Raw genomic sequence first — 27,850 nt, forward strand, 5'->3', positions numbered from 1 at the left:
TCACTTGAGCCAAGAATAATACTTTACCCCTTGATCCATGCTATTTGTTTTTAAGTTTTTAGTGTTCCAACAAGAGTGTCATGCCTTGACTGGACCTGACTGACATTGTTAGCATCATTTGCAGTATAAGCTTCCTCCAGGCTAGAACTGCAGCAGCTGGCCCAGATGATGAGGGGGATTGGGGTTGGGGGGTAGAGGGGGGCAGGCGTTGGAGGGGAGTGCTCCAACTATATTGAGGCATTTTCCCCTGGAGCTAGGTTCTCAATCACAGGAGAAAATTGTCATTTATTAAATATTTAACAGCAACTGTGGTGTTTAGATACTAGAGATTTCTATTAAAATTTTCTTTCCCTCTGATAGAGTCGTTCTAATAAAGAAGATCCAGAACAACTGAGATTAAAGCAGAAAGCCAAAGAGGTAAGACTTTCAAGTCACTGTGCTTGTCTTTGTGTTTGAGCGAAGGTTGGCAGCACTTTCCTGGCTATTAGGTCAGGGTTTATTTTGCTGTTGCATACCATTTGCAGAAGCCTTGGGGAAGGACAGGAACTGCTGAAGGCAAGGGCAGTACTTCAAATGAGGTCAATGAGTTATGGGCTCCCTTTTTAAATTTTATTTTCAAGGTTTAGGCCTGCCTAGAAATGACTCTTTGTAAACTACCACAGCATACTTGGAATATAACGTGGGATTAAAAAAAAAAGAAACTTTTGAGATTTAGCATCTGGGACTGTACAATAGGCTACATTTTTCCAGGGTAATTGTTCGTTTTGTAAATCTGATATTGCTTATAATTCTTTGGCTGGGAGGCGGTACTGGGATTTAGTTTTAAATGGAAAATGCCTCTGGCTTTTAATTTTCTGGGCCCAGCAGTTTTCTGTTCTGGAATGGAGCCCTTGTTTCACACAGTTCATGTTTAGCTGCAGGGGTTTTAGTTTATAGCTTAGACTGGTTAAGCTTTTACTCCCAGAGGCCTCTGCATAGCAACTGTAGAAATCAACAAATAAGTTCATTTATGTCTGCAGCCTCCTCTCAGTAGCTGACTTTTTACATTTCCCAATATCCATTTCCTGACTTTTCTAGCCCCAGAGAAAAAGCTCCACTAATTGGAGCTTATTTTAATTGAGCCTTAATATTGGATCTCACTGGAGTTGCCCTCAGAGCTGCTGAGAACAGAAGGAAATGAAAGTACTTCAGGTTGAAGATGCGGTGCATGTATGGGTGTGTGTGTGAAATTTTTCACTTGACCTACAGATTCTTTTCCCTGCTGAATAAATCATCAAGCCTGTTCACATTTCTGATTAAGGATCTGACAGCAGATGATAATAAAGACAATTGAGGTGTGAGACGTGTGATATGGACCTGAAGAAATTGGTTTCTATAGTTACTTGACAGATTTCATGCAATTTTTAAGGATCGTTGTGCTAAATAAGAATGATTTCCTGAGCAACCTTTTTCCTTAACTGTGCCTCTTGAACTATGAAATTTGTTGTTGCTTAACATCTCTGCACCCTCGGTTTCTAGGTGCCAGGAGCAGCAGGTTATTTATGAATGTTTATAGGCCCTTATTGTTTGGATTAATGTAGGAGCTGAGGCAAAACAAATGGAAATCCAGTAAGATTTTTACAATCAGTGTGTGATGTGTTTTCATTAAATAGAGAAGGTAAATACATGAACTCTAGATGAAGGCATTTCTGGATTGGAATGAGAACTGCAAAGGAGAATGTTTAAAAGGATTGAAAACAGAAACATTTCAATATAAAAAAAGTCTCACTTTTTTTTTTTCAGTGGAAAATGTATCTAAAGTGCTCTAATAAAATTAATATGAGAACTCTGTTTATAATTCTCCTTAAGCAAATCTGGCTTGATGATAGACTATCTGAAAAATAGGTTTATTTTTGCCCTGAATCATGAGAATTCTTTGTTTTAATTAAGAACTCATTGGGTGATAATATTGTTATCTAATTGCACGCACTTTTTGGAAAATATATTTCAGAAAGCTTACATTTTTTTTTGTTTGTTTTTGGGACACAGCCAGTGATGTGCAAGGGTAATCCCTGGATATATCGGCAGATATATGCAACACTGGCTATGCTCAGAAATTGCTCCTGGCAGGCTTGGGGGACCATATAGGATGCCAGGAATCAAACCCAGGTCTTTCCTGGGTCACCCAAGGGCAAGGCAAATGCCCTGCCACTGTGCTATTGCCTCGGCCCAAGCTTAACATTTTTTTATCCTTATAGATCTTATCTTTTTGTTTCTGTCATGAATATCTGGATAGATTAATTTTTCCTTAAGATTTTTGTGGAAATTTTTGTTTGTCCTTTAATATTATATCTAATTATCTACTAAGAATTAATATAGGTGGACAGAAGTTTTCTATAATAGTTGTAAAAGTAAAGAAAGAAAACGGGAAAACATCTCTTAAGGAAAGCAGCTGGTATAGCAAATCTGTTTTCACCCACTTTCTCTAAACTTGAAATTTTTTCCTAGCAAGATTTATTTTTAAAATATTTTGAAACTTCTCTAGATACTTCCTGTTCTAAATCCTTTTTTTATTTCAAACAATAACAGAACCGCAACATTCAATTATAATGGCCCCAGTTCTAAGACAGTCATTTTATATTAGTTGAAAATATTGATATGGTGTGATAGCATAGAGGTGGTTCAAATCCCAGCATCCCATATGGTCCCCTAAGCCTGCCAGGAGCGATTTCTGAGCATAGAGCCAGGAGTAACCCCTGAACGCTGCTGGGTGTGACCCATAAAACAAAAACACAAACAAAAAAAGAAAAAGAAAATGAAAATAGTGATGGACATTGGTGTTTTTGGGGGGTGGGTCACATCCAGCAACCCTCTTGGGTTACTCCTGGCTCTACATTCAGAAATCTCTCCTGGCAGGCTCTGGGGACCATAGGAGATGCTGGGATTTGAACCACGGTCCCTCTGCATGCAAGGCTCTATGCTGTTTCTCCAGCCCCCGAATATCTACCTGCACCTCAGAGCTCATAATAGGGTCTGTAATTTAGGGTCAACCATATATACAAGGATAGCATAGTTTGGTAGTAGACTTATTAGAGAATTCAATTATTCTTTTTGTAACATATTATCACTGGTATCAATTTTGGTTTGTAACTTTTTATTTATATGGGGAATTTTTTTATTTGGGTTATTAAAATTAACATTAGTTTCTTATAGTTGTTTGATATAAAACTACTTTGCTTTTGTTTTCCATTTAACCACTTACAAAGCTGGTCATGGGAAATAGATTAATGACGGGTTCTGTTGTTTGCTTCTTTGATTTTTGTTTTGGGGTCACACCTGGGACGCTCAGGGTTTACTCTTGGCTTTCTGCTCTGAAATTGCTCCTGGAAGGCATGGGGGACCATCTGGGATGTCGGTATTCGAATCACCGTTTTTCCTGGATTGGCTGCGTGCAAGGCAAATACCCTACCACTGTGCTGTCTCTCCAGCCCCAACTGTGCTATTATAGACCTTTGACGAATGTATTAGCAGGCCCTTTTTAAGTTCTGGGAATGTTTCAGTGATGGTTTTTGTCATATAAGTTTTTTTTGTTTGTTTGTTTTTGGTTTTTGAGTCACACCCGGCAGTGCTCAGGGTTACTCCTGGCTCTGCACTCAGAAATCGCCCCTGGTTGATACAGGGGACCATTTGGGATGCCGGGATTCGAACCACTGACCTTCTGCATGAAAGGCAATCGCCTTACCTCCATGCTATCTCTCTGGCTCCCGTCATATAAGTATTAACCCTCAATTTAAATCTCTTTTATACACAAGTTTATACATATTTACTTTTAAATGTTAATATAAATGTAAATATTAATGCATGTTTGTTTGCTCTTAAATGTTAAGGACTAGATTTATTTTTATTTTGTTGTTTCTATAGTTTTTCCTTCTCATACAATGTTAGGGTAAACTGCTAAATCTGAAGTTTTTATGTTCCAGTCTAATCTTTTTTTTTTAATTTTTATGATTCTTTTGATTGTGATTATGCTCATTTGAAGAAAAGGGCTGCTTTTTTTTTTTTTTTTGCCCCCATTTTTTTCTTTTTTCTTTTTTTTTTTGTTTTGTTTTGTTTTGTTTTGTTTTTGGATCACACACACCTGGTGATGCCCTGTCTATGTGCTCAGATATCGCTCCTGGCATGGGGGACCATATGGGACGCTGAGGATTGAACCGTGATCAGTCCTAGGCTAGCCACATGCAAGGCAAGTGCTCTACCACTGCACTACAGCTCTGGCCCCAAAGGGCTGCTTTTTAGATTCCTTCCACCTACTCCATTGAAGTAGCCTCTGTGTTCTGTTCTTATTGGCTTGACTGGTTGTTAGTTTTTACCTACAGAATTAAACATTTCAGTTTCAACTTTAGGGATTGTATCCTTACTCTTTTTTCATGACAAAAATAAAACAAAAATAAGTGTTCTCTTTCTGTTCATTATTACTTTATATTGTTTTAAATGTTAACCATGTTAAGTAGATGGAGAAGTAGTACAGGGTTAACATGTAAGCCTTGCATGCAGCAGACCCTGCTACATACGATCCCCTATTGCACCTGATTCCTTAAGCAAAGCTGGTGCTCCTGAATACTGCCAGGGTGTTCTGGGCTTTGCCCAGCCAAGGTCCACATTCTTGGGTTATTACATTGATCTATCAGTCTAAATCTCCTGGGATTGCACTCCATGAACAAAGCTTGGGATCTTCCAAATTAAATATGTCTATTTACTAAATAAATGAATAATACTTTAAGTTTAGGTAGTATTGTGTTCTGATAATTTTTTAATTTCCTAAACTATAAGTATTAACATTCTTTCCTTTACATTCTATTTGTAAAATGTTTAAGATCAATTACTAATTGCCACATTCTAACTTAAAGCAAGCAAATGCATCTTGTTTAATGCAATTGCAGACTTGTGCTGCATGTGCTGTGTATACTAGATTACTATCTAGCTTTTAATATTTTTCTTCCTTACTGCATCATCCAGAATTCTGTGGAGCAAGTCATTTGACCTTGGTATATAAACATCCTACTCTTTAACATTTGTTATATGTATTGTGATGCATATTTTCTTCAAATAGCTTCTTTTCCCTTTTGAAATAAGAGTTTAATGCATCTCTGCAAAGTGGGACAGAATTCGTGTACTTTTAAACAATTTCTTGAATTCCCACTTTCATTTGCTACACAGTTGAAGGGGATAAAAAGGAAAGTAAAGCATGTACCTGCTGGCGCATTAAACTAACAGTGTAATCTGTAGAAACTAGGCAAAGAACTAGTATTAAATAAATTGTATTTAATAATGGGGCCGGAGCTGTGGCGTAAGCGGTAGAGCATTTGTCTTGCGATAGCTAATCTAGGATGGACTGTGGTTCAATTCCCCGGTGTCCCATATGGTCCCCTAAGCCAGGAGCGATTTCTGAGCATATAGCCAGGAGTAACCCCTGAGTGTCACCGAGTGTGGCCCATAAACCAAAAAAAAAAAAAAAGACTGATAAAACTTGAACCCTGAAGTATTTATTTAGCACTTTTTTGTTTATGGAAAAGAAATAAAAATTGCAGTAATATAGTTTTTCATAAAGCATTGTTGTGCAAGATAAACTACTACCACCAAAATACTAGACAAGGAATTTCTAAAACTTTTAAAATTATATTTATTTTTTAAAAAATTTGTGGACTAGGTAACATGCTACTAGTGTTGATGCTCATCGTTTTTTTATAATAACTAGAGCTTTACCACCATTACAGAGTTCAAGACCATCCACTACTATCCTCAAATCACTACTTCTTATTTGCCCATACACTCCGTGGTGATTTCATTTTTATAATCGAAGGCAAAGGCTTTGTCATGATGTAATTCTGCTTTACTTTCATTTTGTTTATCTTCTTCTTTTTTTTTTTTTTTTGGGGGGGGGGATGGGGGTCACACCCGGCCACACTCAGGGGTTACTCCTGGCTCTACACTCAGAAATCGCACCTGGCAGGCTCAGGGGACCGTATGGGACACCGGGATTTGAACCACTAACCTTTTGCATACAAGGTAGACGCTTTCCCTCCGTGCTATCTCTCCGGCCCCCAGAAATTATTCTTCGCAGGCTATGGGTACCTTATGGAATGCTATGATTGAAGCTAGTCAGCTTGTGCAAGGCAAACACCCATCCCACAGTGTTATCACTTTAACCCCTAGGTTCCATCTTTTACTCCTCAAAAACAAGAATACAATATAGCAACCAAATTAATCCAGTATGAAGATTCATTTATTTATTTATTTATTTATTTATTTTGGGGGGGGGTTTGGGCCACACCTGTTTGACGCTCAGGGGTTACTCCTGGCTATGCTCTCAGAAATCACTCCTGGCTTGAGGGGACCATATGGGACACCAGGGGATCAAACCACAGTCTGTCCTACGCTAGCGCTTGCAAGGCAGACACCTTACCCCTAGCGCCACCTTCCCGGCCCCTATTTATAGTTTTTTGGGCCACATCCAGTAATGCTCAGCAGCCACTCCTGACTCTGAACTCAGAAATTATTCCTGGCAGTGCTTGGGTGACCATATGGAATGCTTAGGGTTGAATTCTGATCAGTTCCATGAAAGGCAAGTGTACTACTGCTCCAGCCCAAGAAGGCATTCTTTTGTTTGGTTTTATTTTGGGGCCACAACTCGCAGTGTGAAGGACTTACTCCTGAATCTGCACTCAGAAGTCACTCCTGGCAGACTCAGGATGCCTGGTTCGAACAGGGTTGTGGATGCCAGGGTTCGGACCTGGGTCCATGCACTGTGCTATCACTCTGGCCCTTTTAACACTTTTTTTGGGGGGAGAGGCTCACACCTGGTTGTGCTCAAGGGTTGGTTACTCCTGGCTCTACGCTCAGAAATCGCTCCTGACAGGCTCGGGGGACCATATAGGATGCCAGGATTCAAACCACTGTCATTGTGTATGCAAGGCAAATGCCCTACCTCCATGCTATCTCTCTGCTCCCCCTTTTAACACATTTTTTTAAATAAAGTTTGAATCAGTTCTTTTGATTTTTATTTTTTGATCTCTTACACAATATGCAATATCCAATCCAGTCTCTTGAATTTTTTTGGGGGGGTCTGATAAAAAAAAATACAACCATTCCTTGCTAATTTTTTTTTTTTTTTTTTGGATTTTTGGGCCACACCCGGTAACGCTCAGGGGTTACTCCTGGCTATGTGCTCAGAAGTTGCTCCTGGCTTGGGGGACCATATGGGACACCGGGGGATCGAACCGCGGTCTGTCCAAGGCTAGCGCAGGCAAGGCAGGCACCTTACCTTCAGCGCCACCACCCGGCCCCTCCTTGCTAATTTTTAATTTACCATTAAGGCTGTAGGATTGTTTCCAAGCCTTTTTCTCTGAACCTGTGTTTATCATGAGGATTTAAGTGTCTCTAGTATGTAACCACAGCATAAGTTTGTTTCCCCGCATCATTCAGCTATTCTTCGCTTTTTAACAAGAGAGTTCAGTCCATTGACATTTAGAGAAATTATTGATATAATGAAATTTGTTGCCATTTTTTTGCAAGGTATATCGTTGTTTTTATCATTTGGTTTTTTCCCCGGAGGTCACTCAATAATGCTTGTTGAGCTTATTTAGAGACTTCATCACTCTTCCAATTCTGAGCTATAACTTTGCAGGGTAGAGGATTCTTTGTTGGCAATTTTTTCATATACTACTATTTTGACTATGTCATTCCACTTCTATGGAGAGTTTACTTTGAGAAACATTGGTTTAAACTATTAGCAAAGTTAAATGCTAGGTACCTTTTTTTTCTTTTCTTCTTCTATTTCTTTTTGTTGTTGTTTCTGGATAATACCGATCTCAAGCTCAGAGCTGGCTCTTGAGTTTGTGCTCAGGAATCATTCATGGAGGGCTGCTTCTATTTAAAAATTTTTGCTAAATAGTTTTTTAGGATAAAGCAATAAAGAATTATGTGTCCTGACAGTGATAAGAGTTCTAATACTTATTTTACACTGTCATTTTGTTTGGTGAAAAAGAGACAAATAGGATTAATGATCAGCTTTTTTCCTGTTTGATTATGACTGTATAAACACTTTTTTTTGTTCCATCTTCTAGTTACAACAGTTGGAGCTTGCTCAGATACAGCAGAGAGATGCCAATCTGACAGCTCTTGCAGCTATTGGACCAAGGAAGAAGAGACCGCTGGAATATGGATCAGGAAGTGAGGTATTGAAATATTTGTTTGAATTTTTATGTCAAGAACACCATAAATAGGGCCAGAGCAATAGTACAGTGGGGAGGACAATTTGTCTTGCATGCGGCTGACCACGAGTAATTTCTGAGTGCAGAGCCAGGAGTATTACCTCCCTCCCTCATTGCTGCCAGGTGTGGCTCAAAAAAAACAAAAAAAATAAGAAGAAAACCAAAAAGAAGTAAAAATAACTTGGTCTGGAGGAGCGATGGCACAACGATAGGGTGTTTACTGAATACTGTTTAATTGGATGTGACTGATAAAAACTAACCAAAAATTTAAAGAAAAAGGATCAAATCTGCCTTTCTTCCATGAACCTAGCTGTTCATTCTTACTTGGACTTATTTTTGTTTGTTTGGTTTTTGGTTTTTGGGCCACAACCGGTGACGCTCAGGGGTTTTACCTGGCTATGCACTCAGAAATTGCTCCTGGCAATACGGGGAACCATATGGGACTTGGGGGGATCAAATCACAGTTCGTCCTAGATCAGAGCATGCAAGGCAAATGCTCTACCGCTTGCACCGACCACCACTCCGGCCCCTTGGGCTTCTTTTGTGAGTCTATGTGTTTGCATGACATTGTTTTCTATTTATTATTTCTTCTCTTTGGTGAGATTATAAACTAATTGAGCAACATTTGTACTTTCCTATAATTAGACATATGCTGGAGAGGGGGGGAGCAATATTCATAATACTAGAACATCTCTTACATTTTTTTACATAATTATTTATTTAACATTAACAATTCAAATCCATTATCAGAGTGATATAAAGGTCAGAGGGGCCAAAGTGTTAGAACAGGGGTGGCGAACACGCAGCTCCCAGCCAAAATGAATGCGGCTCTTTGCCTCTTATCATTATTTTGTATACTGTGGCTCTTTGCCAAGTTTGGATTTTGTTCTGCTGCTTCTGAGGAGGGACCTCTGAGGAAAGATCTCCGAGCGCAGAGTCCCGTCTCCCATCCCTCAGAAACAACTGCACGGGCCATCGAGTAGAAGACCCGTGTGTCACATGTTGGGTCACATCTTGCCGTTAGTTCTTAGTGTGGAGGACGCAGCACACCCTCACCATCACTGCAGAATTTTGACCCTCACTCAAAATGGCAAAATTCAATATGTGTTTAATATATTATTGTTAAAATTATACACTTTTGTGTGAGTGTTTGTCTGTTTTGGCAGGGCATTGCGTGGTGTGGCTGACTCTCACAGTTTAAAATTTTGGCTCTTTGTGTCGAACTTGTTCGCTACCCCTGTGTTAGAACAATGTGTGGGGCATTTGCCCTGCATGTAGTGACCCAGGTTTGATCCCCACATCTCATATGGTCCCTTGAATCTGCAGGAGTAATTTCTGAGCACAGAGCCAGGAGTCACCTTGGAATACCTCTATGTTTAGGCCAAAAACAAAAACAGAAGATGTATAGCCAGAACTCTATGATGGCTTAAGCAATAGAATCACCAAGGCATATTACAACACAAAGGCAAATGGAATTATCAAAACATATCAATGAGGGTCAATTTGAAATCATTCTTATATCTTTTCATGGTGTAATTAAAGTAACTAAAGATACTAAAGTATCTAAGGATTTCTAGGCTGTGGCTGGTTCTAGTTGAGCCTCTGTATTACTGTTTAGGCTCAGGATGGTAGACTTTTTCACAATAAATTTTCTGTGATATTACTGGGCTGACACTACTACATTTATTTTTTGGTTGATTGAGGTTTTTTTTGGTTTGGCGGCACACCTGGCAATGCTCAGGGGTTACTCCTGGCTCTGCATTCAGAAATTGCTCCTGGCAGGCTCAGGGAACCATATGGGATTCCAGGGGATCGAACCCAGGTCCATCCCAGGTCAACCGCATGTAGGCCAAATACCCTACCTCTGTGCTATCACTCCAGCCCCTAGTATGACATATTGAGGCCTCGTTCCAGGATTTATAGATCTGGAACAAATTTGTTGACTCCACAATTTAAGAAGGTTAAGTTGCGGAGCTGGGCATTTTTGTCAGAGGGTATTGGATTTGGCTGTGGGCTGCTGTGACTTCAGGCAGAAAGGGAAAACTACCCCACTTGTTCTGAGAATACGGAAGAGGTATCAGCCTGGACCAGACTACTTAGGGAAAATCAGCAGCTATTATTTTCTTTTGGAGCTTGGTAGCGAATCTGGGCCATTTTTCTGCCAAGAAGATGGTGAGTGTGGGCAGAGGCTGCTGGTGTCCTCAGTCCATCCCCATTCTATTTAGAAATCTCTTAAATAGAATAATACAGGGGTCCTCAAACTTTTTAAACAGGGGGCCAGTTCACTGTCCCTCAGACCATTGGAGGGTCTGACTATAGTAAAAACAAAAGTTATGAACGAATTCTTTTTTTTTTTTTTTTTTTTTTTTTGGTTTTTGGGCCACACCCGGTGACGCTCAGGGGTTACTCCTGGCTATGCGCTCAGAAGTCGCTCCTGGCTTGGGGGACCATATGGGACGCCGGGGGATCGAACCGCGGTCCGTCTCCTAGGCTAGCGCAGGTAAGGCAGGCACCTTACCTCGAGCGCCACCGCCCGGCCCCATGAACGAATTCTTATGCACACTGCATATATCTTATTTTGCAATGAAGAAACAAAACAGATGCAAATACAATATGTGGCCGCGGGCCATAGTTTGAGGACCACTGGAATAATGTATAAGTGCTCTCTGTTTTTTGTGTATCTGTTTATATGGAAATTTGGGAACCACATTCTACAGTCCATAGGAACTATTTCTAACTCTGTACTCAAGTGTCATTTCCAACAGTACTCAAGGAACCATATAGTTAACTGACTAGGTATCTGGTCCCTCATCTTTTCTCTTTATGTATACCTTTCAGAAGCAAAAAAAAAAAAATAGGTCTTAGGTACAATATTTCTTTCATGGAAAGAGACTAGAAGGCAGAGAATAGTTTACCTCTTTGGGGATAATGTCATTTTGTTCTGTTCTACCTTCTACTTACACTTTTCCTATGCCCACTTGTTCAGCAAGAGCACCAGATCTGAGTCAGCAACCTGTTATAAAATTAACAACAAGCAGTGGGAACTTGAAGGAAAAAAAAAAAAAGCCCTGTCATAAAGGCAAACAGCTTCTTTTATGCTAATCCCCAGGAAAGGGGATAAAGAGTTTTATCGCAAGAATCAGTCTATTTTGACTTGTAGCCACATCTTCCATAGGAGTGGAAGAGTCAGTGGATATGGCTTAATAGCAAAGTACATGCCTTGCACTCATGATACCTGGATTTGCAAAAATAAACAAGCGAATAGAAGGAAGAACTGATACTCAGTCAAAGATCAATATAGACAAGGACAACTGTCCTTGTACCAAAAACTAAAGATAAGGGCAATTTTTCCTCACTTTACCCCACCACCACCACCCTTTTTTATTTAGGTTTGCAGATAAGGCCTTCAAAGAACCAGCCCTTAGTGAATTTTTTTTTTTTTTTTTTTTTTTTTGTTTTTGGGCCACACCCTGTGATGCTCAGGGGTTACTCCTGGCTATGCGCTCAGAAGTTGCTCCTGGCTTCTTAGGGGACCATATGGGACGCCGGGGGATCGAACCGCAGTCCGTCCTAGGCTAGCGCAGGCAAGGCAGGCACCTTACCTCCAGCGCCACCGCCCGGCCCCGAATTTTATTATTTATTCTGAATCCCACTGGTCTAGAATTCTCCTTTCTATGCTCCCCTGTTCTCTCATTTAGACAGAGTGGTTGCTTTATGGACATCTCCCAACCTGAACACTTTTTGCCAATAAAGCTCTTTTTTTTTTTTAATTTAAACAACTTTATTACATACATGATAAAGCTATTTCTTGACCCATGTATCAACTCATGGTTATAGGGTTCGCATTTGAATTACACATATAACACGAGGGTTCACAGTTGCAGTGCAAGGCTCACATTCTACATGTGACAACATACCTGCAAGGAAGGAGCTCTACACTGAGTTATATCTCTTAAGTTCCCTAATATTTTTTTTAGCTGTCTTAACTATTAGTAGTGGTATGCAATATTTTTCAGTGTATCTCCAGAACTTTTTGGTCTTGCTGAACAAATACATTATTTTTTAAGCCACACCTAATTTCTCCTTCCTCAGCTCCCTATTAATCACCATTGAGTTTTAGACATACAGTATTCTAACACCAGATACCCACTCCTTCCCCCTCTCTGCCACCTGCCATTTTGGCAGGCACTTTTTTACATTTGGTTGGTAAAGTTTGGGTCTCATGATTTTAGCATTGACTCTGGTTTGGATAGTTAGCTCTATCATTCCTTTCCACCACTGATGTACCTGAATCTCCTTGACCGCTACCCCTACCTCTGCCCCAACCTTGCTCCTTATCTGTCTCTTTTATCCCTGCCCTCCACTCTGTTTCTTTTTTCTTCCTATATTCTGGGACAAGAATGATCTAGGAAGCTCCCATTCCTACCACCTTTAAAACACTGCATCCCCTAATCCAGTTATTCTGAATATCACATATAAGTGATGATATTATCCTGTGTTTATCCTTTTGGCTTACTTCATTTAACATGGTACTTTCCAGTTCCATCATGTTGCTGTAATTGCATGATTTTTTTTATTCCTTGCAGCTATGTAATTTCCATTGTGTATATACCACATCTTTATGATCTATATATCTAGATGTTAATGGATATCTAGATTCCTATATTTTTCTCTTTCATTTTTATTTAAGCACTGTGGCTATAAACATGTTTATAGTTGGGTTTTAGTCATAAAATGTAGTATACTCCCCCTTCACTAGTGCAACTTTCCCACTACCATTGTCTGCCATTTCACTCCTCCCCTATCCCTCCTGTCTTTGGGACAGGCATTTTATTTCTCTCTCACTATCATTGTTGTGGTAATTGTTAGTGTAGTTATTTTTCTTAACTGCACTCACCACTCCTTATGGTAAGCTTCAGATCATGGGCTGATCATTCCGACCCTCATTTCTTTTTTTGGGGGGGTTGGGGTGGGGCGGTCACACCTGGCAGTGCTCAGAGGCTACTCCTGGCTCTAAGCTCAGAAATCACCCCAGCAGGCTCGGGGGACCATATGGGATACTGGGATTTGAATCACCATCCTTCTGCATGCAAGGCAAACGCTTTACTTCCATGCTATCTCTCCGGCCCCTGATCTTCATTTCTTTTTTTTTTTTTTTTTTTTGTGGTTTTTGGGTCACACCCGGCACTGCTCAGGGGAAACTCCTGGCTCCATGCTCAGAAATTGCTCCTGGCAGGCACGGGGACCATATGGGACACTGGGATTCGAACTGATGACCTTCTGCATGAAAGGCAAACGCCTTACCTCCATGCTATCTCTCCGGCCCCTGATCCTCATTTCCATTGTATCTAGTTATATTACCATACTGTGTTTTATTTTTCTTAAATCCCACAGATGAGTGAGACTATTCTGTTCTATCTATCTCTCATCGCTCTTTTTTTTTTTTTTTTTTTTTTTTTTTTTTTTTTTGGTTTTTGGGTCATACACAGCAGCGCTCAGGGGTTACTACTGGCTCTATGCTCATAAATCGCCCCTGACAGGCACGGGGGACCATATGGGTTGCCAGGATTCGAACCACTGTTCTTCTGCATGGAAGGCAAACGCCTTACCTCCATGCTATCTCACCGGCCCCAACTCTGACTTATTTCTAGTCAGCATAATGATCTCTGTTCATCCATGGAAAGGAAAATTACATGATTTCAAAATTTTCCTAACAGCTACATAAAATTCCATTTTGTAGATGTACCACAGTTTTTTTAGCCACTCATCTGTTGTTGGGTCTCTGGGTTGTTTCCAGATTCTGGCTATTGTTGATAGATCTGCTGTGAACATAGGAGTACAGAGGGCATTTTTGTATTGTGTTTTTGCATTCCTAAGGTATATTCCTAGGAGTAGTATTACTGAATCATATGGGAGATCAATTTTTAGTTTTAAGTTTTATTTATGACAGAGAAGGCTTGACATTTTCCACAATTAGTAAAATGATTCCAAATTTTAGCTATTGTACTGAGTTCTACAATGAATAATAGTGTGCATATGCTCTTTTGAATGTTTTTCTCTCCTGGGGATAGATATCTAAAAGTGAAATTACTGGTTGGCTTACAATATTTTAAATAATGGAAAATGTAAAGTACTTCCTTTGTCCTTGGCCTGAAGTGTAGTCTTTTTTGGGGGTGGGTGTTGGTTTTTGGCGATCAGGGGTTACTCCTGGCTCTGCTCTTAGAAGTTGCTCCTGGCAGATTCAGGAGACCCGTTTGGGATGCTGGGGTTCCAACCTGGGTCATTCTCGAGTTGATAGCATGCAAGGCAAATGCCCTATGGCTGTGCTATCACTCTGGCACCTGAAGTATAGTCTTAACTGTCACCATAGTTGTAATACATTATTTCAGTTAAATCAATGACACATCAATTATTTCATTCACATCAATAACCTATAGAGAATTTGAAATGTTAACTATTAACCTCCCTAGTTGCTTTGTCTCATTTGTGAATTTGTCACAAATTTTAGAAACACTAACATTTCCTGACTTATAATATTCAGATATTTAAGTGGCTTTTAATTGTGTTTGAATATGAGAAAGTTCATATATTTTGAGGGGTAAAGAAGAGGAAGAACACTTTTTTTTTCTGAGCGCATAGCCAGGAGTAAACCCTGAGCATCACCGGGTGTGGCCCCCAAACAAAAAACACAAATACAAAATGTTTTCTTTTTTTGGTTTTTGGGTCACACTCGGCAGCGCTCAGGGGTTACTCCTGGCTCTATGCTCAGAAATTGCTCCTGGCAGGCTCAGGGGACCATATGGGATGCTGGGATTCAAACCACTGACCTTCTGCATGAAAGGCAAACACCTTACCTCCATGCTATCTCTCCAGCCCGAACACTTTTGACTCTCAAAGTTTATAAATTCTTGACACTAAAATGCAAAACTTTAAATTTCAAACTGAAATTTAGGCTATGGATACATTGAATTGCCTGTTTTGTCGTATATTTTGGTTTTATTTGGGGGCCACATCTAGTGGTACTAGACACTCCTCTTTGCACAGTACTAGACCATGCAGTGCCAGTGAGTGAGCCAGATCCCCATGTTCTTTGAGCCATCTTCCTAGTCCCAATGGATGCTTTTTAATTTTGAGAATCTGTATTTTCCTCTGTATTTCCTGAACTTTCTGCTTAGATACTAGGAATTATCAGACTTTACAGAATTATTTTATGGCTAATGTTTAAGTAATGCCGATATGAATGGAATATATCCATTTTGGGGGCCAAAGCAATTAGTAGTAGTTGGTATGGCATTTTCCTTGGATGCAGCTGATTTGGTTTGGTACCTGGCACCACATATTGTCCCCCTTAACCTGAGATTGATCCTTGAACTAAGAGCCAGGAGTAAACCCTGAGCACTGCCAGGTGTGTCCTAAAACCAAAACAAAAATGAGAGAAAGAAAATATCATTTTTGTGATGAGCTGGTGACATTTTAGGACAATTCATATTTTCTAATTTGCCAACTATTGCTTTATCTTTGTTGTTGATTTTTTTTTAATCAGGGTGTTTTAAATCTAATGGCAATTTTCTGTTTAAAACAGGAAATGAGAACTCTACCATATGCTCTTTTTTCTGTTTGTTTTGTTGGTGGAACTTGGGGACAAAAGGGGGTGCTGGGTATCAAACCTGGGTTGGCTGCATGCAAGGCAAATGCCAGTCATTGTATTCTCTCTCCCTTTTCATTTTTTCTCTTTAATATAATATCCTCAAATCATAAACCCTAAAGGAACTGATGAAGTTCTAGAACTGCTTCTGGTTTTAAAGAAAGGTGTAGTCATTTTTTTACCTTTATGTGATAAAGCTTGAAAGTGTTGTTTCCTTTCTCCTTCCTGTTATTTATGTGTTGGACTACCCCTACTGGGAAGTAAAAGCCAACTAATTAAGTGCTGGGTAGTTTGGCTCCTGTTTCTTTTACACAAATACAGGAAGCCCTCAGCAGCAGCTTCCTGTCCAATAAAATGAAGCTTGGGGAATGTGAAATGTTCTGGAATTGCATGGATAAAACTAATGATTTTTTTTTTGGGGGGGGGGGGTTCTTGGGCCACACCCGGTGGTGCTCAGGGGTTGCTCCTGGCAGGCACGGGGGACCTATGGGACACCAGGATTCAAACCAAACCACCTTTGGTCCTGGATTGGCTGCTTGCAAGGCAAACGCCACTGTGCTATTTCTCCGGGCCCTTTTTTAATGTATAATGACAGGTAAGAGGAAATATAAGGCGACAAAAGAGTAATATGGAATTCATTGCTTCTTCTTCAGAGAAGATGGTATTAGACCAATTTATTTTCCCTATTAACCTTTCTAAGAATCATTTGCCAGGGAGCAGGATAAGGCTTCCAAAGCACTAGACATGGGGTTAGGAACCTTTTCTCTGCCAGCGGCCATTTGGATATTTATAACATCATTTGAGGACCATTAAGTACAGGTATTTGGACTGTGGGCTGCCACCTAGAAGTATTTCTGCAAGGCCATGCCACATGATTTTGCAGGCTTAATACAATTGATAGGAGTGACATGTTTTTGCAGACCTGTGATTGTCTTCTTACTTAAGCATAGTATCCTATAACTATCCTTTGTTTTATGTCTGTCATAATATTGATTTTCTTCTCTATTCCTATCCACCTTTATATAAAGATAGTTATTAGAATGATTAAAACCAGAGCTCCTTGGAATATAATATTTAGAGTTCTGGAGCAACATCTAATAGTGTTTAAACTAACATGGATTTCATTACATAGGTAGCTATAAGGTCCTTTTTAATGCAAACATTTGGTTTGGAAAGTATTCATTCTCTGAATGATAAGAACTCCTTAGACAAGTATTATAAGATGTTAGATTTCTTGTTCAAACAAATGATTATTGATTGGAGCTGCAGGAGATCTATGTCTGTCACACTTTTAAGATCATACTGCTTACAGCAAGAGTAAAGATTAGATAGATAGTATTTGGGATTGAAGGGATGTTAACCTTGCTGGGAATGAAAATGGTATAGAAGAAGATAACTCAAAGAACTAGAATGCATGCTTAGCATGTGGGAACTTCAAACCACATGGTCCCTGTAGCACCATCAGTATGGTCCAAAAACAAATAAAATAGTAGAAAAGAGTAAGTCACAGCACTTAACTTTTTGGGGTGCACCAAAATTTTTCATGACTATACTGGATTAAAACTCCCTTTTCATATATGAGAAAACTATTGAATAGTGACAATTAAAGACTCTTCAACTGTTGTATTAATTTAAAATATTGAGTCCTAGTGTTGTGTTGAGGCCTTTCTCGGCAAGGCCAATGTAACCTCTTGGCTGGCGGTTCTGAAGGTTGCAGGATAATGCAGAGTCACAAACAATCAGATGAAGTTTCAGGAGACAGCCAGCTTTATTACACGGCCCAAACTGCCATGTGCATTTCTCCACATGACTTCTTTTTTTTTTTTTTTTTTTTTTTTTTTTTGTTTTTTTTGGGCCACACCCTGTGACGCTCAGGGGTTACTCCTGGCTATGCGCTCAGAAGTTGCTCCTGGCTTCTTGGGGGACCATATGGGACGCCGGGGGATCGAACCGCGGTCCGTCCTAGGCTAGCGCAGGCAAGGCAGGCACCTTACCTCCAGCGCCACCACCCGGCCCCTCCACATGACTTCTAACTAAGTCTCTCATACAGCCTGTTTTCTGCCACCCTCCATGATCCCTTGCTGCCTTTTATTTCCTTTCTCTCCAGGCAACAATTTTTATTCCCAACCACAGAGCACTCCCAGCTGTGGTTGGGTCTGACCATACAGGTGATATTAGTATATGGAATTGGGGTAGAGGTAATTTTCAACCTAATTCTGTCATAAGTTTTAGAATGCATAAATAATAAGTTTACTATTACCTGTCACGAGGCTGGAGAGTTAGCACAGCCGTAGGGCATTTGCATTGCATGGAGCCGATCCAGGATAGATGGTGGTTTGAATCCCGGCATCCCATATGATTCCCGTGCCTGCTGGTGATTTCTGAGCACAGAGCCAGGAGTAACCCCTGAGTGCTGCTGGGTGTGACCCAAAAACAAAAGCAAAAAACTATTACCAGTCACCTAGAATGTGTTTGTTCTTTTTTTTTTAATTCTGATAACTTGTTTTTGAGCCACATCAGCCATATTTAGGGGTCATTCCTGGCTCTGTGTTCAGGAGTCATGTCTGGTGGTACTTGGGAAATATGGAATGCTGGGGATCAAACCTGAGTCAGTCGCATGTAAGACAAGCACCTTACTTGCTGTGCAAGTAAGTGCTCTGGTCCCAAATTCTGGTAACTTTTCTAGAAAATCTAATGTATATGTATGTGTGTGTGTGTGTGTGTGTGTGTGTGTGTGTGTGTATATTATTGGATTAGCAGCACTCAAGAGTTATTTCTGGCTCTACACTCAGAAATTACTCCTTGCAAATTCAATAAACCATGTGGCATGCTGTTGTGCTATCACCATGCCTCCTATTATATTTTTTAAATTTTATTTTAAACAATGGGAGATATTAGTTACTTTCCCAGAAATCCAAAGTTGTATAAGGTCTCGACTCCAACCACAAATCCAAATTTTGATGTTTGTCTGCTTTTTTTTAACCACTGTAAGAGAATCATCCATAAAATTTTATTCTAAAATGTATATAGAAATGTGTTTTGTGGGGCCGGCGAGGTGGCGCTAGAGGTAAGGTGTCTGCCTTGTAAACGCTAGCCAAGGAAGGACCGAGGTTCGATCCCCCAGCGTCCCATATGGTCCCCCCCAAGCCAGGGGCGATTTCCGAGTGCTTAGCCAGGAGTAACCCTGAGCATCAAATGGGTATGGCCTGGAAAACCAAAAAAAAATTTTTTTATTGAAAGGTTGATATCTAGAAGGGGATCCTGTTACAAGGTATACACATCTTAAAATTTTATAGATACTTTTAAATGTTTTCTCAAAAAGTTGTGCTAATTTCTGCTGTTTTTCCTTCCTTTTAACTTATTAGCAACATGTATGATCTATCATTTTATATATTTTTTAACTCTTTTAGGGGGTTGTTTTTTATTTTATTTGTGTTCTTTGGGGAGCCATACCTTTTGATGTCCAAGGGTTACTACTGACATCCCAAACCCAGGATATCCAATATGGTCCCCTGAGCCTGCCAGGTCTGATCTGAGCACAGAGACAGGAATACTGCTGAGTACCGCAAGGTCTGACTCTAAAACAAGACAAGAAGAAATAACAGGGCTGCTTAAAGTATCTTAGTGTTACTGCTGTGAGAGTGGTCACATATGAGGCCATGCAGCATCTCCAAAGTTCACAGCACTGACAGCTCAGTGGGAACAGAAAATTAGATAGGAAAGTTGTGTTGAAGCCCACTAAGCTCAATTAGCAAAAACAATAGCAAAGAAGACTCAACTAAGACATGGCAGCTCAGCAAATCCTCAAGCAGTAATTTCAGTAACACCATAATATGTAACCAGCAGTTATAAACTAAATTATTTTGTGCCTGTTAAGAGGGCATACTGGGAGGGGGTAGATGGTTGGATAAACTGAGACATTTATGGAAGGAAGGTAACACTGGAGTTGCTGTTGGAATACTGAATAACTGACATGACTATTATGAACTACTTTGTTTTTTGGGGGGGTTATTTACTGGGGGCTTGTTTGTTGGGGTTTTTTGGCCACACCCGAACTACATTGTAAGTCACAGCATTTAAATAAATGTCAAGTGGTGGAGAAATAATTTCATGCAGGAAAAAAAAGAATATCAGAGCTGGAAAGGTAGTACAGCTTGTTAGTCTTTTGTCTTGCACTACCCTATAAGGGAGGCTGGAGACATAGTACAGGAGATAGGATAGGATACATGCTTTATACTTGGAATACCATTTAGATCCCCAGCATATGGTCCTCTAAGCCCCACCAGGAATGATCTTTGAGAACAGAACCAATGTGGCCTCAAAACTAAACAAATACAATGCTCCATGAGATTTAGATTTTGAAAGTTATTTGAAAGTTAGATTTTGAAAGTTATTTACATAAAAACTAAATATGAGCAACTTTTTTTCATAACTTAGAAGTATGTACATTTTGGGACCAAAGTGGTGGCGCAGGATGTAAGCCGTGTCTGTCTGCCTTGCGTGCACTAGCCTAGGATGGACCGTGGTTAGATCTTCCAGTGTCCCATATGGTCCCCAAGCCAGAAGCGATTTCTGAGCGCATAGCCAGGAGTGACCCCTGAGCGTCACCAGGTGTGGCCCAAAACAAACAAAAGAAGTATGTACATTTTGTGTGTTTTGCAGGAGAAAACCAAACTGAATTCTTTGAATGAACCTATGCTGATATTATTTTGTTTGCTATATTTATTAGTTTCATTATTTGAGTATATACTTAATATTAAACCTATTATTTTAAGCCTAGAGACAAAATGTGTTAGGGGACAAACATGATTTGTATTGACTCTGGTTGCAATTGTTTATAATTATTTACTTATTGTATTTTGGGTAACAATTATATAGTGATACCTTTCATGAGTTTGTTGTATAAAAATTAATATATCTTCACCAGCCCCTAAGTACCCAAGACCTTTCACACTGTTCTTTTGTTTTGGTTTGGTTTGATTTGGGGGTCACCTGCAGCAGTGCTCAGGGCTTACTCCTGGCTCTGCACACAGGAATCACACAGCAAACTTGGAGGACTATATGGGATGCCAGTGATTGAACTCGAGTCAGCCGTAAGCAAAGCAAGTGCCTTTCCTCTGTACTATGTCACTCCAGCCCTCCACCAGTGTTCTTACATCAGTTATAGTTTGTCTCTTTCTCACCCTCCTCCCTACTACTTGGTAATTTTAGTCTTGTGATCAAATCTAAGGGTTTGTCATTCATCAGTATTATACATCTTTTTTATTTATAGATAATGTGATTCTTCACTTCTGAAATTTGCACAAGTAGTTTAAAAGACTATTGGCATGGAAGGTCATAGTTTTAATTTCCATATCCTTAAGGTAGTGTCTTTCTTGCTCCCCACCTGCCCAAGTGTTGTTCAGGAACTTTGGTGTTTGGGGGTTATTCCTGGTTGTAATTGGGGGATTGTGTAGTGCAGGGATCAAACTCAAGGTTTCTTCATGTGAAGTATGTGCTCTAACACTTTAAACTGTATCCCAGATATTATTGGGAGAGATTGGGAGGGGGGAGGAAGGGGGGGGGAGAGAGAGAGAGAGAGAGAGAGAGAGAGAGAGAGAGAGAGAGAGAGAGAGAGAGAGAGAACATTGAAGAAAGAGAAAGGAAAAGAAAAGGGGAAGGGAGAGAGAGAATAGTGGTTGTTGAGAGAATCCATTGACTCAGGAGGCAAGGCAACTCTCCTTGTGTGTGTGTGTAAGAGTGGGGTTGTTGAGAGAATCCAAGACACATACATGAAGCAAGGCAACTGCTGTGTCATTACTGGCCCCAGTAATGACATTTTTGGCTTGTTTGTATTTTTTGTTTGGTTTGCTTTTCTGCACTCATTTTGAATTTTTTTTTTTTTTTTGGTTTTGGGACCACACCTGGCGGTGCTCAGAGGTTACTCCTGGCTATCTGCTCAGAAATAGCCCCTGGCAGGCACAGGGGACCATATGGGACACCGGGATTTGAACCAACCACCTTTGGTCCTGGATCGGCTGCTTGCAAGGCAAGCACTGCTGTGCTATCTCTCTGGCCCCAGTTCTGCACTCATTTTGAACATACACAAAATAATACTTTTTAACAATATAAATTTTTTTATTCTTTATGTTTGGGAGGAGGTGGGGAGATGAAGGAATGAAATACAAGCTCTTATACACATGCCAAGGCAAGTGCTCTACTAGTGAGCTTCTAAGGATAAAATCCAGGCAAGTTCTGAAAATCTTTACCCTGGCACTATACAACTCCTCTCCCCCCAGCACCACTGCATAACTCCATAGAACTACTGAAAATGGCCTTATTTCAATTCTCTCAACCAAAAGAGAAAAGAAAGAAAAGAAAAGGAATATTTAAGCACTGGCAGTGCTTTAAAGAAATTTTCGTGCAAGAAAAGGGGCTGAAGAGAGAGCATTACATGTATACCTTGTGGTCTACTAGTCATGGAGAAATATCTAAGGTACTGTGTTGAGCACCTCCAGTGGAAAATTTTTTTTTTATAAATATATGTTTTATTTAAGTAACATGATTATAGTTGGGTTACAGTCCCTACCCATCCCCTGCCTGTATTCGAGACAGGCATTCTACTACAGTTGTTTTTAAGTTCAGTAATTAAAAAAAATTTTTTTTATATAATAAAAGTAATGGGTCAGGGCCGGAGAGGTGGCGCTAGAGGTAAGGTGTCTGCCTTGCAAGCGCTAGTGTAGGATGGACTGCAGTTCCATCCCAGGAGTCCCATATGGTCCCTCCCAAGCCAGGAGCGATTTCTGAGCACATAGCCAGGAGTCACCCCTGAGCATCAAACGGGTGTGGCCAAAAAAAAAAAATGTAATGGGTCAAACACCTTAAGATACAATTTTTCTGGGGTCCCGGAGAGATAGCACAGCGGCGTTTGCCTTGCAAGCAGCCGATCCAGGACCAAAGGTGGTTGGTTCGAATCCCGGTGTCCCATATGGTCCCCCAAGCCTGCCAGGAGCTATTTCTGAGCAGACAGCCAGGAGTAACCCCTGAGCACCGCCGGCTGTGACCCAAAAAAAAAAACAAAAAACAAACAAACAAAAAAAGATATAATTTTTCTGAGTTTTTGGAGAACTTTATATTTTAATTAAAAGTTAAAGAAATAGGGACCGGGCGGTGGCGCTAAAGGTAAGGTGCCTGCCTTGCCTGCGCTAGCCTTGGACGGACCGCGGTTCGATCCCCCGGTGTCCCATATGGTCCCCCAAGCCAGGAGCAACTTCTGAGCACATAGCCAGGAGTAACCCCTGAGCGTTACCGGGTGTGGCCCAAAAACCAAAAAAAAAAAAAAAAGTTAAAGAAATAATCATAAAAAAGAAAGTTGTGTTCTTTTTTCAGCTTGCAATCAAGTTGCGAACCATTTTTGAAGTTAACTATTTGGTTATTTAGTGGTCTTACCCTTAGAGAAAGGAGTACAAAATATTGCCTTTTGGTAAATCCCATTTGATGACAGCTTGATGGGGATGAGTTAGTGAGCTATATTACAATGCTTAGTGTAAAGGATATCAAAGAACTTTACTCTTCTCTCAAATATGTCTTAAGCTAAAATGACAGTAGGAATTTAAAAGACCCAAAGGCCAGAGTATGCTTTTTTTTTCATCTTTCATATAAGTGAAATTATTGGCTGATACTGAATATATGTTCATGCTACCACCATTGATATGGATCTCAAGTAAGTGCCAAATACCACACAAATAGAAGATAGAAAGTCTTCCCATTCTACTAGAAAAGCTGAAGAAATGCTTCCATTGTACTTAATACATTTGATGGTAGAATAAACAGATTACTACTAAAATTTAAAGGAATCGCACCGGATCTAAATATAGCTTAGGGGAAACATGTCACCTGAGTTTTTTTTTAGAAAGAGTGATGTGATTTGAAGATAGGGCACATAGAAATGATAAGGAATTCCGGGTTGTTTATGGAAAACCATTTGTGTCGTGCTTGATCTTGAACTTGCTTCTGTGGGAGATTTTTAGTGATTAAGATATTTTATCTTGGGTCCAGAGTAATGGTACAAGCAGTAAGGCATCTGCCTTGCATACGCTAGCCTAGGACAGACCACGGTTCCAACCCCTGGCATCCCATATGGTCCCCCAAGCCAGGAGCGATTTCTGAGCACATAGCTGGGAGTAACCCCTGTGCATCACCGGGTGTGCCCCCCCTCCAAATAAAAAAAGATATTTTATTTTATTGAAGGGTGGGGGTGGACTACACTTAGCCATTCTTGGGGGCTACTCCCAGGTCTGTTCTAAGTAAGGGTCAGGTTAGTTGTTCCTGTGGTCCTCACAGGATCATGTTGTGCCAGGGACTGAATCATCAGCCACATGGAAGGCAAGTATCTTAACCCCAGTACTATCTCTGACCCTGTGATTCAAGCACTTAAAACAAAGAAACAATATTAAATTATCTTTTTTTTTTTTTTTTTTTTTTTGGTTTTTGGGCCACACCCAGCAATGCTCAGGGGTTACTCCTGGCTGTCTGCTCAGAAATAGCTCCTGGCAGGCACGGGGGACCATATGGGACACCGGGATTCGAACCAACCACCTTTGGTCCTGGATCGGCTGCTTGCAAGGCAAACACCGCTGTGCTATCTCTCCGGGCCCTAATTATCTTAAGGTGATTATTCTTTCTGAAATATGAGCAATATTAACACTGAAAGTGGAGATATTTCATAGAAAATCATTGAAGTAATCTAAGAGAAGATTATAGAAGTGAAAATGTAGCAAATAGATTAGAAGATTGTGAAAGTGGGGCCGGAGAGATAGCATGGAGGTAAGACGTTTGCCTTGCAATCAGAAGGTCGGTGGTTTGAATCCCAGCATCCCATATGGCACCCCCCCCCCCCAGCCTGCCAGGAGCGATTTCTGAACATAGAGCTCAGGAGTAACCCCTGAGTGCTGCCGGGTGTGTGACCCAAAAAAAACATTAAAAAAATTGTGAAAGTGATAATACTCATAAAATGTAGAGGAAGAAAGATATAAGGGTGATACCCAGTTTTTAGATATAGGCATCAGAAGTAAAATGCTTCTATTGACATTTGTTTGGAGAGAATGTGGAAGAGTAATTACTTAAAACATGGGGGCCGGTGAGGTGGCGCTAGAGGTAAGGTGTCTGCCTTGCAAGCACTAGCCAAGGAAGGACCACGGTTCGATCCCCCATATGGTCTCCCCAAGCCAGGGGCAATTTCTGAGCGCTTAGCCAGGCGTAACCCCTGAGCATCAAACGGGTGTGGCCAGAAAAAAAAATATGTTACTCAGATATATTCAGTTGGCAGGATTTCATTAGGAACTTGAGCAGTGAGTTTTTGAGCTGCAAAGTTTTAGTTAACTGTTGAGGGAAAAGATGGAACAAAGGACAACCCATCTTTAGAGAATAGAACTAGAATTAGAAATCATTCCATGATTATATATATCACTCTAGACATTAATACTGTTAAAATTGTTGAAATATCAATACAAAATTCTCAGATGAAGTACAGGTTTGGGACCGGAGTAATAAGTAATAGTATAGTAAGTAGGTAGGGCGCTTGCCTTGCACACAGCCAACTCAGGTTCTATCCCCAGCATCCCATAAAACCCTCTTTCCATCTCCCCCACTGCCAGTAGTGATTGCTGAGCCCAGAACCAGGAGTAGCCACACCCCACAAATAAGTGCAGATTTTTCAGTATTTTGAAGTCATGAAAAAGAAGTCAAAGGAAGGCAAGATAATAAAAGTTGCGATCTGTTGCTTTAGAAGTTCAGTTTGTTGGCCAGCAGAGGGTAGTCAAACACGGAATTCAGTGTGCTCAGCTCTGTATTCCCCTGAAGGCCTGCCTAGCAGTGGTTCTTATCTTTTTAGTAGAGTCGGTTATCAGTGATCTTGTTACACTAAGTCAAGCTTTGAGGAAACCTTAATTTATTCTAACTTCCAAAATTTAGAAAATGTTTATTTGTTTTCTGGAGTCAAGTCTTCATCTCACCACAACTAGTCAAGTCATGTTTAAGAGCTGCTTTGGATTACAAATGTCAAGAATAAAATCAGAGAATTTCACAAGTACAAATCTTGCCTCTTGATTCCACTTTATGTTGAAATATCTATTTTTGTTTCTGGTTTAGATTCAGGACCACATTTGCATTTTCTTTATTTTTATGAAGACAAAAAAATGCAAAGAAAGAGGACAAGATGAATCGTTTTCTTAATTTTATGACTTGAGGCTGACATTAGTATATAGAAATTATAGATATGCTTAGTTGATTCTCTAAAGCTTTTTCACTAATTTGAGAAGCCTGTGAAAAACTTTTCTACCCATATGTATCTTTCATCTTCCTTATGTATGTCTGAAAATGCCTATTAGTGAACTCTTTATTTAGCTTTAGACATTCAAATCACCACTAAAATTCTTATTTTATTTATTTTTATTGAGTAGGAAAGGGCAAATGTGGCAGGACAATTTATTCTGTAAGTTTATAGGTTTTAAAAAGTTGGAACATGATAGGAAAGTTTAACTAGATTGAGTTAGAAGATGGAAGGAAAGGTTTACATTAGGATTATATTCTTTCCTATTTATAAACCAATAGTGCCTTCCATCTAAATAATTAATTATAAAATAATTAATTTGTTAGAAGAACTGATATTTAGGGGCAGAGCAGTAGCACAGCAGGTGGGGCATTTGTCTTCAGGTCCATCTGCGGCATCCCATCTGGTTCCTCAAGCCTGCCAGGAGTAACTCCTGAGTTTGGCCCCCAAACAAAACAAAAATAAATAAAACACAAAAAGGATTGATATTTATAAAATGGATACAGTATATTATATAATGTTTACACATGATCCCAACCTAATTTTTGGTAGCGCTCAGGGGTTACCCCTAGCTCTGCACTCAGAAATGGCCCCTGTCAGGCACAGAGGACCATATGGGATGCCGGGATTTTAACGACCATCCTTCTGCATGCAAGGCAAATGCCCTACTTCCATGCTATCTCTCCGGCCCTTAATTCTTATGATATAATGACTGTTGGTATTCCTATTTTGCAGATCAGGAAACCAAGGCACAGCAAAAGTTAAGTGATTTGAGGTGAATTTTTGGGAAGAAATGTCTGAATCACCAATATTTAGTTTTCCCGTGTATTCTGAACATAAATTTGTGTTCATAGTAGGAACTTAGCTTAAAATAAATTTCTAGTTGAATCAGCCCATGAATAGCATGAAACTAAGCTACCATGGATGTTAGTTTTTGGAAGCCAAGGCACATATGATATCACTGACAATCTCATGAAGTCAGGGGCCAACAAAGAAGTTATTTCTGCTTCTCAAATAGCTTAACAGTACTATAAAGGCACACAGAAAAAGAAATTGATATGCTGTTTTATAATACCCACTCTATTACTTTGAAAAAATGAAAGATTGGATAACTGGTTATTTTCACTTAGTTGTTACTCCTGGCTCTTCGCTCAGAAATTAATTCTGGCAAGCTTGGGAGACCATATGGGATTCGGGGGATTGAACCTGGGTTGGCTGCATGAAAGGCAAATGCCCTACCTGCTGTGCTTTTTCTCCGGCCCTAGTTGCATGAATATGTTGTGGTTATGAAATTGTTTACTAATCATGTTCAATATTTTCTTATTAATGTTTTCTTCAAAAACTTACTATAGGGCCCGGAGAGATAGCACAGCGGTGTTTGCCTTGCAAGCAGCCGATCCAGGACCAAAGGTGGTTGGTTCGAATCCCGGTGTCCCATATGGTCCCCCGTGCCTGCCAGGAGCTATTTCTGAGCAGACAGCCAGGAGTAACCCCTGAGCATCGCTGGGTGTAGCCCAAAAACCAAAAAAAAAAAAAAAAAAAAAAAAAACTTACTATAAAAATGAGAGACTTTAGTGATAAACAAATTGATGAAGCTAATTTAATTGACTTGCCAGTGTTGGAGTTTAATCATTAGATTTTATTACT

The 27,850-nt window shown here is 40.1% G+C and overlaps 2 protein-coding genes across 3 annotated transcripts in view; one reads left to right on the forward strand and one right to left on the reverse strand.

The window, feature by feature from the left end:
• Positions 1-27,850, reverse strand: part of KCTD1 (potassium channel tetramerization domain containing 1) — an 802,770-nt gene that overhangs the window by 579,838 nt on the left and 195,082 nt on the right. The window lies entirely within an intron of this gene.
• TAF4B (TATA-box binding protein associated factor 4b) overlaps positions 1-27,850 on the forward strand; it is a 111,590-nt gene that overhangs the window by 79,223 nt on the left and 4,517 nt on the right. Inside the window, exons 13-14 of the mRNA XM_049769555.1 lie at positions 361-417; positions 8,103-8,213. Coding sequence (XP_049625512.1) covers positions 361-417; positions 8,103-8,213 — 168 coding nt within the window. The remainder of the gene's footprint in view (positions 1-360; positions 418-8,102; positions 8,214-27,850) is intronic.

This window comes from Suncus etruscus, chromosome 3 (assembly GCF_024139225.1).
Source record: "Suncus etruscus isolate mSunEtr1 chromosome 3, mSunEtr1.pri.cur, whole genome shotgun sequence".
In the NCBI taxonomy this organism is placed as follows: Eukaryota; Metazoa; Chordata; class Mammalia; order Eulipotyphla; family Soricidae; genus Suncus; species Suncus etruscus.